This window comes from Drosophila bipectinata, chromosome 3R (genome assembly GCF_030179905.1).
Source record: "Drosophila bipectinata strain 14024-0381.07 chromosome 3R, DbipHiC1v2, whole genome shotgun sequence".
Taxonomy (NCBI): Eukaryota; Metazoa; Arthropoda; class Insecta; order Diptera; family Drosophilidae; genus Drosophila; species Drosophila bipectinata.
The window spans coordinates 6,545,772-6,558,538 of record NC_091739.1 but is presented as its reverse complement, the minus strand read 5'-3'; the positions used below and the strand labels follow the sequence as shown (position 1 = coordinate 6,558,538).

The window sequence follows — 12,767 nt, the reverse complement described above, 5'->3', positions numbered from 1 at the left end:
CGACTTGGCCTTCAACAGCACTCTATTATGGGTATTATTTTCTTTGTGCTGCTTCTCCTGTCTGCCTGCCCAAACAATTTTTCGCTTGCGCCTCGTCGTGCTGTCGCTCGTTTTGTTCCAAAGAAAGGTTTTTTCTTTGGGATTGAACACTGCGTTTGGTTTTGCACCAGCAAATGATTTTAATATTCACTTTGTACTATTTATTTTGATTTAAAACACAAAAAGGATAGTTTTGCAGGGGAAAACGAAGGATATTGGCGATGATTTTAGTTCGCGGAGGTGACGTGACGCGAGCCTAGAGAGTTGAGCCTGAGCCAGAGAGTTACACATAAAAACAGCAGAAACACAACGGATGGCTGCTGGTATATATCCTTTGCGTTTGCATCCACGCAACGTTCCTTGCTACATATCGCGTATACGACGCGTGCGCCATCCCTGCACTAGCACCCTCTGGCGGTTGGCTTCAGCAGCGTTTTGTTTCGTCTAGCCGCCACTAGAGTTCCAACCTTTTCAGTTCGTCGTTGGTTATAAACTCACAGGCACGATCTGCTATGATGCGGTAGTCTGGATTTTTAAAAGATACTTCACATGTAATCCTGTGAGTGTATAAGAAAATCGTTCTCACCCTTCTGGTATTTGCAGTTGTACATGCGCATTACACAGCTGCTGGCAAATGTGCGCAAACAGCCATCTAAAACATCTAGGGCGCACACTACACGATAACCCATTGGACACACATCATGGCACTTCTTGGGACCTAAAAGGGCTTGGGATGTAAAACAGGAAGCATGGACTCTTTTCTAAATACTTTGACTTACCTGTCAAAGAAATCAGCAGCTGAGCCTCTACCCCTATCCCTATACCGAGCTCCAGAAATACGCAAACGAGGATAATTTTGTTGCCCAATGTCCAGGCACTTTGCATTTTTACTGTGCAACCTTATGCGGTGGTTTAAAATTTCGTATTAAAGAAAGGTTCCAAAACTGTTATTGTAGACTGCCCAAAATTACTGCCTTATATATTTTGTGCTGTCAATTGTGTCAATATTTATACAATTTTATAAAAATATTCAGCTGCTTCTCCTGGGACCAGGTGATTTTCCCTTTACTGTGTGCAAGCAGGCGAGTCGCGTGTGCATCGACCTGTTGAAAATTTCCGCCACTCTGGTGAAATTTGTTTAAAGATAAATGGTTAAATAAGCTTTACACTCGAAAATTTTTACACTGTAAGACTTACCTTCCCTATTTAGGCATGCTCGTCGATCCATCTCGCAGGGATTGGAAAAAGTGCAGTAGACCTCTTCACGATTTCTCACTGTCCTGCCGCAGAGGTAATCGGTACGCTCCTCACATCGACGACACTCGGGCCCACATTTTGACAATCCTACGATGGTAAAAATAGCTACAAAGAAGATCCACTTCATTTTATCGGCCGATTAATGAAACTGTCACGAGCTAAAAGCTTCCATACTCCGTTTACATTTCGTTTTATATATGGATTTTTTTTATAAAGATTTAGGACATGCTTATATTAAACCCATATCAGGTACCATATTTTTAGCAAACAATAAACTCACCTTTTTGAGACCTGATTTATATTTTTCACACAACACGTGTGATGATATAATCAGAGATTTTTATTTTTTATTATTTTGATTGATTTATAAATTGTTTAACATTAAGAACCACTTTTATTAGTCAGTAAAACAAGCTTATAAAGTTAATATACTTTTAGGCTAGAAAAAATATTCGTTTTAGCATGCTCCGATGGATGGCTCACCAATATAAGCTATTAAAATAATATTTAAATTAAAAAGTATATATGTATGGAAAGGCCATTTACCATTTTCATTTTGACAGGCAAATTGGTCTAAATAACATCGGTTCTGAAAAGTTCTTTGGCGATCCCTGTTCATTCCCGTAACGTCCAAATAGCTAAATGTAGCACAAACATGAGGTCCTTCTACAGGGCACAGCACTGGACAATATTCTATACAACTCGCTCTGGATGAGGAATTTACAGCTGGAAATTGTGATTAATATTAATAATTACTTTTATTTATAATTTGTTTTAATAGGCTTACGCTGTGAGCATTCGTTTTCTCTTTGGCAGTTATGCGAAGAAAAAAAACATCCGTTTTGAAAAGCCCGACAAACGCCTTCGGAAATCGCCCAAAAAAGATTCCTATCATAGGGATTGCAACGGAATTGTAATCTACAGGCATCGGGACAATCTCTGACCTGGGAAGTACTTGATACAAAAAATCCACACAGGAGTATTCCCACGAATGAATTCATGATAATATCCATTATGAGTTTACGTGATTATCTGACGAAGGCCAGATTTTATAGCTTTTTAGGACAACATTCAACGCGAAACGTCCATCAGAAAGAAATGAGTTTGTGTTTGAACAGCTGAAGCAAATCATTCATTAAGTTTAAAAAATTTTTTTTTATTAATACGTTAATCACTGTTCGATTGACATTTAAAATTCACAAATAAGCTATATTTATGGTTCATCTTTTGGTTAAGGGCACGGTCCAGTCCTTGGTTCATTAACATAAGCTGAAATTAGAGTGAAATCAAATAATATCTGTCTGTGATATACATACTATGTAGGATTTTAATGTACTTACCCTCAGCATTTTGGCAGGCATACAGATTCAAAAAGCAGCGCGTTCCGAAAGTTCTATAATGTTCTCCAGTAGTGCCATTACTATTGGTATAGGGAAACCAACCACAAACTGGCGGCCAGTTCCGATAACACATCCTTGGACAGAATGCCATGCAATGCTCTCTCGTTGTGCGAATCATGGCTGAAGACGCAATGTTTTATTTAATATTTTAAAAATTTAATGGCATTCTTACGTGGCAGGCATTGATTTGCTCTCATACAGTTTTCATTTCCAAATATACAACCATTTTGAAACACCCGGCAAACATTGTCGAGAACTGTCCAAACTAAATTTTTAGAGTATGGATTGCATCGAGCCTGTAATATACAGGTATTAGGACATGTAGTGTTTTGTGATTCACTGAGGTGGAGCATTCCACCGCAAATAAGACCCAAAATAATTAGCAGTTGGGTGTACATGTTTATAAAAATTAAAGCTTTAAACTGAATCTTCAGTCTGTGTTTTTTTTTATTTATAATAACTAAAATTATTGAAAACGCCACGCCATGCTACTAAAATACTGTATAAACAGCTGGTTTATTGTTTTCTTTATTATAAAATCTGAATGAACGTTGTTTTCATACATGTGGGCATATTGTAACGCAATCAATGATTTTTGACAAAACTCCTCAACGGCCGGTGTTGAGTTCGGTGTTTACCAATTAAATCCAAGTCTGATTAGTTTGGTGGATTATTTAGGTTTTCTATCTGTTAGTCAAAATATTATTAATTTTTTATAAAAAATTACAATAAATGTTACTTAACTGGCGGCAATGGTTTGCGTCCAACGTGGAATTCGTGTCCGGGCATTTTTTATCCGTTACAATAACTTTGTGTTGTGAACCATTTAAGAATGGTATTAACTCAACAAGAGAAATGAAAATTATAGCACAACAGTAAGGAATGGTGAAAAATACTTTCATATTTGAGTTTGCTATCGTTCTCGTTCCTTTGAAAATATAAACTGAAACAAAAAAAATTGCATTCATTCAAATTTTTTGCTTATGTAACACGGTATTAAATCCGCTGATATAGCTTGACATCGATTGGATTGACATCTTAACTAATAAACATTCTTCCTTAACCAACACAAAAATATCTCTTTCTCAACAAAATTTAAATATTTTCATTTGAATTTCAGGAAACAATTTTTGTAGAAGATAGTATAAATTGTAAAATTTTATCTTGCCAATTTGGCTTTATGGAATACAGATTTGGGGATACGCAGCCAAATCCAATTATAAACGAATCCATGTGTTGCAGAACCGGATACTAAGGAATATATCAAACTGCCCCTGGTATGTGCGCGGGACCACTCTTCATAAAGATTTGAAGCTAAATACTGTAGAATACCAGCTTGGTAGGCACAATCCGATATAGTGAAAGACTTTTAAGACACCGTAGCCTACTTGCTAGAAACCTAGTTCCAGCTAGACCTTTGAGACGCCTTAAACGGCAAGGCTTTGCCAAAACAATTAGGAGCCAATAAGGCTGCCATACCCCATGATGTTATCCTCATATTTGTATTGAGGTTTGGTTTTTTTTTCATATTCTATCCATGTGTTGTTAAGGTACATTTTATGCTGTACGGGTTCTTCACTTAATAAATAAATATAAAAAAAAAATAATAAACAATAAACAATGCAATACAAAAAGATTGAAATATTAAATATTAAAAATATAATAATACATCATTAAATAACAAAATAATATTCAGGTATTAAGAAAAGTAGGGGTTTGTGATTCACTGGGTAGCAGTTGGGTGTACATTTTAATAAAAATTAAAGCTTTATGATGAAAGTAGAATCTTCAGTCTGTCTTTTTTTTATTTATAATAACTAAAAGTATTGAAAATGCCACGCCATGATGCTAAAATCCTGTATAAACAGCTGGTTTATTTCTTTTCTTTATTTTAAAATCTGAATGAATGTTGTTTTCATAGAAGTGTGCATATTGTAACGCAATCAATGATTTTTGACAAAACTCCTCAACGGCCGGTATTGAGTTCGGTGTTTACCAATAAATCCACGTCTGATTATTCTGGTGGATTATGAAGTCGTGCTATCTGTTAATCGAAATAATATTGATTTTTTATAAAAATACAAGTCAAAACAATTTCATGTTACTTAAATGAATTATACTTAACTGGCGGCAACGGTTTGCGGCCAACGTGGTATTCTCGTCCGGGCATTGTTTATCTGTTATAAGAACCGTGTGTGGTGAACCATTTAAGAATGGTATTAACTCAATAAGAGAAATGAAAATTAAGGCACAAAAGTAAGGAATGGTAAAGAATACTTTCATATTTGTTTTTGCTATTGTAATCGTTCCTTTGAAAATATAAACTGAAACAAAATTTAGGCTTTAAGGGTCATTTTATACACATTTTTGCTTTAGTAACATGGTATTAAGTCCACTAATATAGCTTGACATCAATTGGATTGACATCTTAAGTAATAAACATACTTTCTTAACCAATTGTAAAACTAAGCTGGGAGTCGTTTTTCTCATTAAACTCATCAACTTCAATGGCGGCGCTTGAGGTATCGCTATGAAAAAACACAAGAAAAAACACCCTTTTTCAACAAAATGTTAATATTTTCATTGTATACTTAATTATACAATTTTAGAAAACAATTTTTTTAAAGAAAGTTTAAACTGTCAAAAATCAAAGGCTGTTGTTATGTATAGATTTTTGAGAGGTTTTAAGGGCAACCACGATTCTTGGCTCATCGGCATAAGCTAAAAATAAATACAGATCATTTTCATAGCTTTGAGCGTCACCAATTTGACGTAAATATCTATTTGATCTATAGAAGACTTTGCTCTCAAGAAATTATCATATCCAAATATGCAACCATTATAGTAGACTCGACAGACCCGGCTGATTTCGATCCCAACAAGATCCATATTTTTGTCCCACTTAAGTATTCCAAAGACAAAGAAAATAAGAATAAAATAATTAATTTTAATCAAGATTTAAATTAAAAACCATTCGGTTGTCGTTACTTTTTTTATTTTAATAAAGCAAAAAGCATCATCATAACTCTGTGTTTAACAATTAAATCCATGTGTGAACCGTTGGGTGAACTATTATTTTTTGGCATCCTGTTAGGTAAAAACAATAGAATTGAAATAACATGCTTAGAAAAATAAAAGTCAACCGAATTTGTTGATACTAAATTGTGTTACTTAACTTACGACAGTGATTATGGCTCAAAGTATAACCTTCCGGGCACTTTTCAGATGTATCATAAAGAAAAGTATTCAGAAAAGTACGGAACACTGCTGAGCAATTTAAAAATTGGAATAGCTCAACAAGGGCAAATAGAATAAAATTAGAAACTTTCATATTATTATTTTCTTAAGGCAAGTAACTTTACCTTACTTTTGAACATGTAAATTTAAAACAATTTAGTATTGTGGTATTTAAAAATTGTCGCTTAAACACCGTATAAAATCAGATATTTTAGCTTGAAATCGATTTTATGAACTGGGATCGTACCAGCCTCTGCTAAAAAACTTACCTCCTTTACAAATTGTAGAACTATACTGGGTGTGATTTTCTTACATAACCTCATTAACTTCAACATACATATTTAGATAGCCATTCCTTACTAGAACGCTTATATTTTAATATTCCGAATTCTATTCACATAGAATCATATCGCTTTTCTTCGTGTAAATATAAACATGACAATTTTCATCGTTATAAATTTCGCAATGTGATCTGGATTTTAAGAAACATTTTATGCAATTAAATGAAAGTATTTAATATAATATTTTGTTAGATAAATATTAATATTACAATTTGCAAATATTATTTACCTATTTTTATTCAAAAGTACTTACACTCAGCATTCTGGCCGGGGTTAAAATCTAGTTCATCTATTTAACAACTACTTTTGAATGTTATTTCACGTCCGCCATTGGTGCAATGACTGTTTGTATAGGGGAACCATCCACAAAGTTGCGGGCCTCCTCGAAAACACTTTTTTTGGGCAGAAACATAGACTCACGTAGTACTCATCAAGGTTAAAAAAAATGTCTTTTGATTTGATTTTAATATCATTTATTGAAGTAATATCTAGCGAAAGTAAAAGACATTGCTCTCAAGTAATTTTTATATTCAAATAGGCAATCATTATGGTAGACTCGACATTCCCGGCTGATTATGGTCCAAGATACTTTTTTGTGCCCCACTTAGGTATTCCAAAGAGCATGACAATAAGGATAAAGTAATTCATTTAATCAAGATGTACATTTAAGAACGACTCCTTGCAATTCCATTTTTATAGAGCATTATATAGAGCATTTATCACGAGCATCAAAGATCGTCATTATAACGCAACAACGCATTATAACTGTGTTCACTGTGAACTAAATCCATGTGAATCCATTTTTATTCCTCCTGTTAAGTAAAAAAAAAATAATTTAAACAATATTGAATGTCAATGACAAAAAAAAAGTTTACCGCATTTGTTGAAACCAAAATAATTAATACTTAACTTATGACAGTGTGTACCCGTCAAAATATAACCTTCCTTGCATTTTATATCCGTATCTAAAATATTTTGAAAAATAAGGGGGGGAACGGGTTCCCCTCGGGATATGAATGGTAATAGCTCAAAAATAGTAATAAAAATAAGGATACGGAAATGAGGAATAGAAAAAAAAACCTTCATATTATTATTTGATATAAATTTACAAGTTACTATACAAAAAACAACTAGTAGGTTCCTCATCAAAATTTAAATAAGTACCCATTTTATTTTTGGCCTAAGCAGGTTTTTAACACGGTATGAAATAGAATAATAAAGCATGACATCAATTGGATGAATATCGTAGCAGACTCTTACTAACAAATTTACGCCCTTAAAAAATCGTGAGCCGATGTTGTTTTTCTAAACTACCTCATCAACTCTAAACTAGCTTTTTATTGTAGTCATTCTAGCTAGAACTACAATGGCTTTCCTCTCCAACTGGGATCTATCCCCACGATTTCTACAAAAATGAAACAACAAAATTCTACTTTGTATGTATGTTTTTTTCTTCATTATAAAATTGTAAGGAATATTGCTTATATCGTGATACAATAATTGGCTTATATATATAGTATATGTTTTATTGAATTTCATCAAACACACAATGAAGTGTGTATATGAAAAATATTGGCGTGGTTAAGGACAAGGTCCAATTCTTGGCTCGTTGACATAGGCTAAAGACAAATAAAAATAATTTTAGCGAATTTTTAGCCATAAGCACTTACCCTCAGCATTCTGGCATGCGTAAAGATCCAAAAGACAACGACTTCTGAATGTTATTTCACGTCCGCCAGTGGTTCCATTGCTATTTGTATGGGGAAACCATCCACAAACTTGCGGGGCCCCACGAGAACACATCCTTGGGCAGAAAGACATACAGTGCTCTCGTGTAGTACTTATCAAAGCTAATCAAAACAAATTTTTATGAGCTCATTTATTTAAGTTATAATATATAAGCTTACGTGGAAGGCATTGGTTAGCTCTCATACAATTTTCGTTTCCGAAAATGCAACCATTCTGGTAGACTCGACAAACCCCGTCGATAACGGTCCAAACAAGGTCTTTGTAATAAGGTGAGCATCGTGCACGTAACATGCATGAATTGGAGCAGTCCCTTATTTGCGCCCCACTTAGATGGAGGGTTCCAAAGATAAAGACAATAAGGATTGCGTGCTTCATTTTAATTAAGATGCGAGTTTAAGAATGATTCGTTCCCGTTCAATTTGTATTTTTATAAAGAAAAAATCATCAGCAGGTATTTTGTGCTCAACAATTAAATCCATGTGTGAACAGTTGTTATTATTTTTATGCCACCTGTTAAGTAAAACGAAAAGAAAATTAAAAAAATATTGAATGTTTATGAATAAATAAAAATCAAACGAATTTGGTGTCAATAAAATAAGTATTACTTAACTTGTGCCAGTGTTTACCGACGTACTATAACCATCCTGGCTTTTTTACTTGTATCATAAATAAAAAAGCTTACAAGGTAACGGAATATTGGTGAAATGTTAATGAAGTGCCTTAGTTCAAATCAGGTAACTTAGCATGACATCGATTGGGCACTTTCGGCACAGAAGGAATGGATAAAAGCCAAGCTCATCTTTATTGATAGCATTAATCGTTTCGAGTATTTGAAAGTCTGATGTTAGCTGATGTTGCGGCTTTCAATTCGAAAGTAAAATCTACGCACGCGCATTTTGCCTTTTTTTGCTTTTTGATTGACTGTGTCTTTTTAAGCTGTATCAATTCGAGGCAAAAAAACAAAATAATATAAAAAAATCAAGCAAATATTTGAACTCCATAAGTAATAAATCGCTGGCTCTGTCAGCTTGGCGACACCGAGTGCGTTAACGATAGTGGTAGTGTGCGTATCTCGTTGGCCAACTTTAACGCCCACCCGTCGGTCTGGTTAATTTTGGCCAGGCCAAAAGACATGACAGTCGACAGGTCGAGCCGAGTGAATGGGAGCTCTGAGTGTTGTTAACTGAAAACGCCTGGAATTATATTCATTTCAGCGTTGGCTCTGGAAAACTAGTTTTACGTAGCTTCAAAATAAATATATGTGTATGATTAATAATAAAATAAGTATCTTTATTACTCTTTACTATCTTTAGCTTAGTAAAATGCGAGCAATTTTCTTTTTATTTTTATCGCGATTGAAGTCTATTTTAACTGGATATCCAGTTTGTATGTTTAAAAGATGATAGACACTTCTTTTTTTGCTAGTTTTACATGGACCCTTCGAATTTTCATACGCCTTGTATATTCGAACATTTTTTCTATTTTTAAGGCCATTTAAAAAGGACACTTTTATAAGGCGACCAGTTTTTCGATCTTTTACCAAAAAAACCGAACTATGTCGCCTTCTTTCGCATGGATTTTTGGATAAAACTTTGTATTTTTCATTTGGATACACCGGAACACAATTTCGACATCGATTCGACTTGGATGATCTAGGGCCTATTAGGTTTTGGACTCCCGACTTCTCATGCAATGAAATATGATCCGCAGCTGTTGTTAATGGCAGTTCTTCAACGAGGGACTGACCAAATGTCTGATCCATCAGCATTATGAGCATCCACACCCACGCAGCAGGCATGACCGACTTTCAATTGCAACTCCAGTTGATCTCTTTTGGGAGTTCAAGTGGTGGCCGAAACGAATTGATTTGTGGCGCAAAATGATCGTTGTAAATTGAAATTCAAACATATAATAGTTAACCTGGGCAGCACGTTTTCCATTCGGAAACTACATCCATTTTAGACGTCATGGAATGAATGGTGATGAAGGTTAAAACGTTTAACCAGTTTAGCAATATGACGGTGTGGAATTTTTTGTATTGTCTACAGGCAATTGATTGATGATCCCCAAAAAAGGCAGTTGAACTGCATTTTGCCTGGAAGCCGAATATCATTTTTATTGTACTATAAAATTGTAATTGACTTTTAGCAGCTGTTTTTATTTAAATACTTAAAAACCAGTATGTGAAAGCTCCTCCTCTTCTATAAAAACCCTTTCTGTTGACAAAAATCAGTCAGAACTAATTGAAAAATGAAGTCACTTATACTCGTAGTGAGTTTTTTGTTTACAGTTTCTCAGATAAGGGCCCAGACAAGACCCCCCTGTCGTGACGCTTGTATTACCCTCTATGATCCTGTCTGTGGAGAGACGTTAATAAAAGGCAAAGTGTTGCGATGTGAGTTTGGGAATTCCTGCTTTATGGCTGCCAGCGCTTGTACTCATCGCATCAGTAAGTTTGCATCGACTATGAAAAATTAAATAAGTAATACATATATTTAATTTAGATTGGAATCAAACGGACTTGGAAAACTGTAGACCTGCACAAAATACTGAAAAGTGCAATAAGTATAAATAATGGAAAAACAATTAGCAACTACAGAATACAGAATAAATATTTTTTGCTCACAGTTATGACGTAAATTTGCTGATAAAATATTTATAATTCTTAAAAGACTTTTGCAGTTGTTGTTTATATTAAACTGGTTGTTATTGACATAGTTTTTTTGGGTTTATTTGTTGAAGGCATATGACCATATAATATTCACATATGGACCTTTGTTTTTATAAATAGATTTAATAATACAAAAATAGGTGTATAACTTTTGGCGTTTATTCTTTAAGGTCATATGACCATATAATATTCACATATGGACCTTTGTTTTTATAAATAGATTTAATAATACAAAAATAGGTGTATAACTTTTGGCGTTTATTCTTTAAGGACGACGAATATTTTTTGTGGAACTCGTTTTTGAATCTCAGCTTATGTTTTTCATCGAAATACCTATGTTTAATTCGTACTTCAATCTAGTTATTGCGCTATTTTTAGCTTTTTACTTTGGCCTAAATGGTGTTACTATTTACTTACCCTCTTACGCTGTTTAGGGAATTTCAAACATTCACACAGCTGTTTTTTTCAGTAGTGACCTTGGTAATCTAATCTTAAGTCTTTTCCGGAGTCTATAAAAACAAATCTTCCAAAATTGCGAGGGTTAGTATTCACTCAACTGTCTCCTAATTAGACAACATGCGCTGCAAGGTTCTAATATTTTGTGCTATAATTTGCCTTCTGGTAATGCTGGCGGATGGCAAGCAAAGGCAGAGAACTAAGTCTAGATCCTTGGCCGTCAAGCAAGGACATAGGAATGGAGCTAATAGAAACCTGCATAGTAATGCTCGACGGGGAAACCGACTGGCGGCCAGAACGAAGAACCGTAGGAACCGCCGACTGAATGCGGCTAAGAAAAACAGAAGGCGCCGCAATTTGGCAAAGAAGTCTAAGAAGAACTTGAAAAAGTCTACACCAACGGCCAGTACTGGCGCCAAATATTTGGAGTTGCCAATAAACTTCCGGCAGGGCTTTGAGCGGACAACGAACACTTTCCGATCAGAAAGGGCTTTTCTTTCGGCTCGTTATGGTACAAATTTCGCCAAGACTTACGGAACAGCTCGTCTCTCGAACATTGGCAATATGGAGTACGATGTGAAAATGAGCATCGGCACACCCAAGCAAAAGTTCACCATGCTTCCTGATACTGGAAGCTCGAATATCTGGGTACCAGGTCCGAAATGCAAGAGCAAGGCGTGCAAAAACCACAAGAAATTCCATCCAGCAAAGTCAAGTACATATAAAAAGAAAACTAAGGCCTTCGCCATTGAATATGGATCTGGAAGCGTCAAAGGAAGACTGGCTGAAGACACGGTGTCACTTGCTGGACTGACAGTGGTAAATCAAACATTCGCCATGACCCGCAGTGAACCTGGAGAAGCCTTCGAGGAATCGAAATTCGATGGTATCCTGGGTCTAGGCTTCCAATCTATATCCGTAGACAACGTGAAGACCCTTATACAGAATATGTGTGAGCAGAAAGTGATTACCGATTGCATATTTGCCATTTGCCTTAGGGGTGGTGGTACCTCATCCAAAGGAGGCTCACTATTTATTGGCAACAAGAATACCACAGCCTACACTGGATCGAACAGTTATGTATACACTCCGGTGACCAAAAAAGGGTACTGGCAAATGAAATTGGACGGCTTCTATGTTGGCTCAACTAAAGTCAGTGGCGCTGCCCAGGCCATAGTCGATTCCGGAACCTCATTAATAGCAGCTCCTCTTCAAGCCTATAAGGAGTTTGTCAAAGTCACGGGATGTACTCCAACCTCCAGTGGAGAATGTTGGGTAAAGTGCTCCACGCACATTCCAGACATTATATTTATCGTTAATGGGAAAAAAATAATAATCAAGGGAGACAAGGTGAAGATGAAGGTCAAAACTAAGAAGGGCCACACAGTATGCCTTTTGATAGTGACCTATGAGGGGACCGATTTCTGGATCCTTGGAGATCCCGTGTTGAGGACTTCTTGCGTGGTATTCGATGAGGCTAAGAATCGCATTGGGTTCGCTGCCATTACGTAGGAATTTTATAAGCTTTTTCAATAACCACAGATCTCATTTGAAGGATCAATGTCTCTGGAGTATTGACTTGCTGTCTTAACGTAGCTTTGAAAATTCGAAAAAATT

General features: G+C 35.5%; 5 protein-coding genes, 2 long non-coding RNA genes and 1 other non-coding gene across 9 annotated transcripts; 2 read left to right on the top strand and 6 right to left on the bottom strand.

Moving 5' to 3' along the window:
- Positions 1-180: 180 nt before the first annotated feature.
- Positions 181-1,058, bottom strand: LOC108128786 (uncharacterized). Its single transcript, XM_017246594.3, has 3 exons — positions 819-1,058; positions 626-757; positions 181-564 (listed from the first exon to the last, which is right to left on the bottom strand). Exons 1-3 carry the CDS (start codon positions 922-924, stop codon positions 494-496), a joined length of 309 nt encoding a protein of 102 aa, XP_017102083.1. The 5' UTR covers positions 925-1,058; the 3' UTR covers positions 181-493.
- Positions 1,026-1,592, bottom strand: LOC108128536 (uncharacterized; the record flags this gene model as incomplete). Its single annotated transcript, XM_017246213.3, has 3 exons — positions 1,026-1,163; positions 1,237-1,383; positions 1,577-1,592. Coding segments are annotated over 3 exons (222 nt in total), but the record flags the coding sequence as incomplete, so codon positions are not given.
- Positions 1,593-2,550: 958 nt separating this feature from the next.
- On the bottom strand, positions 2,551-6,542 carry LOC108128630 (uncharacterized). 2 transcript variants are annotated; one of them, XR_011443084.1, is made up of 5 exons: positions 6,528-6,542; positions 3,436-3,639; positions 2,869-3,379; positions 2,637-2,816; positions 2,551-2,565 (listed from the first exon to the last, which is right to left on the bottom strand). It is a non-coding gene; the product is annotated as an uncharacterized protein (transcript). The 2 variants fall into 2 exon arrangements; XR_011443085.1 differs by lacking the exon at positions 6,528-6,542 and adding an exon at positions 3,886-3,900.
- On the bottom strand, positions 4,540-5,597 carry LOC138926533 (uncharacterized). Its single transcript, XR_011443083.1, has 2 exons — positions 4,817-5,597; positions 4,540-4,736 (listed from the first exon to the last, which is right to left on the bottom strand). It is a non-coding gene; the product is annotated as an uncharacterized lncRNA (long non-coding RNA).
- Positions 6,543-7,183: 641 nt separating the features above from the next.
- On the bottom strand, positions 7,184-7,422 carry LOC138926534 (uncharacterized). Its single transcript, XR_011443086.1, has 2 exons — positions 7,355-7,422; positions 7,184-7,239 (listed from the first exon to the last, which is right to left on the bottom strand). It is a non-coding gene; the product is annotated as an uncharacterized lncRNA (long non-coding RNA).
- A 310-nt stretch (positions 7,423-7,732) lies between these two features.
- LOC108128562 (salivary glue protein Sgs-5) lies at positions 7,733-9,313 on the bottom strand. The gene is made up of 3 exons (XM_017246240.3): positions 8,182-9,313; positions 7,945-8,124; positions 7,733-7,893 (listed from the first exon to the last, which is right to left on the bottom strand). The coding sequence occupies exons 1-3, from the start codon at positions 8,396-8,398 to the stop codon at positions 7,856-7,858; spliced, it is 435 nt and encodes a 144-aa protein (XP_017101729.2). The 5' UTR covers positions 8,399-9,313; the 3' UTR covers positions 7,733-7,855.
- A 60-nt stretch (positions 9,314-9,373) lies between these two features.
- On the top strand, positions 9,374-10,688 carry LOC108128565 (uncharacterized). The gene is made up of 2 exons (XM_017246242.3): positions 9,374-10,472; positions 10,528-10,688. The coding sequence occupies exons 1-2, from the start codon at positions 10,274-10,276 to the stop codon at positions 10,596-10,598; spliced, it is 270 nt and encodes an 89-aa protein (XP_017101731.2). The 5' UTR covers positions 9,374-10,273; the 3' UTR covers positions 10,599-10,688.
- A 574-nt stretch (positions 10,689-11,262) lies between these two features.
- Positions 11,263-12,696, top strand: LOC108128537 (lysosomal aspartic protease). Its single transcript, XM_017246214.3, has one exon. It carries the CDS (start codon positions 11,271-11,273, stop codon positions 12,660-12,662), a length of 1,392 nt encoding a protein of 463 aa, XP_017101703.2. The 5' UTR covers positions 11,263-11,270; the 3' UTR covers positions 12,663-12,696.
- Positions 12,697-12,767: the final 71 nt, after the last annotated feature.

What these genes read in the sequence shown, in the direction of transcription:
- LOC108128786 (XM_017246594.3), bottom strand. Translation starts at nt 924, where the DNA reads ATGCAAAGTGCCTGGACATTGGGCAACAAAATTATCCTCGTTTGCGTA. An exon ending in GCTGCTGATTTCTTTGACAG is followed by an intron (nt 758 to 818) that starts GTAAGTCAAAGT and finishes AAGCCCTTTTAG; the next exon opens with GTCCCAAGAAGTGCCATGAT. An exon ending in CAACTGCAAATACCAGAAGG is followed by an intron (nt 565 to 625) that starts GTGAGAACGATT and finishes TTAAAAATCCAG; the next exon opens with ACTACCGCATCATAGCAGAT.
- LOC108128562 (XM_017246240.3), bottom strand. Translation starts at nt 8,398, where the DNA reads ATGAAGCACGCAATCCTTATTGTCTTTATCTTTGGAACCCTCCATCTA. An exon ending in AGCTAACCAATGCCTTCCAC is followed by an intron (nt 8,125 to 8,181) that starts GTAAGCTTATAT and finishes TGTTTTGATTAG; the next exon opens with CTTTGATAAGTACTACACGA. An exon ending in CGCATGCCAGAATGCTGAGG is followed by an intron (nt 7,894 to 7,944) that starts GTAAGTGCTTAT and finishes ATTTGTCTTTAG; the next exon opens with CCTATGTCAACGAGCCAAGA.
- LOC108128565 (XM_017246242.3), top strand. Translation starts at nt 10,274, where the DNA reads ATGAAGTCACTTATACTCGTAGTGAGTTTTTTGTTTACAGTTTCTCAG. An exon ending in CGCTTGTACTCATCGCATCA is followed by an intron (nt 10,473 to 10,527) that starts GTAAGTTTGCAT and finishes TATTTAATTTAG; the next exon opens with ATTGGAATCAAACGGACTTG.
- LOC108128537 (XM_017246214.3), top strand. Translation starts at nt 11,271, where the DNA reads ATGCGCTGCAAGGTTCTAATATTTTGTGCTATAATTTGCCTTCTGGTA.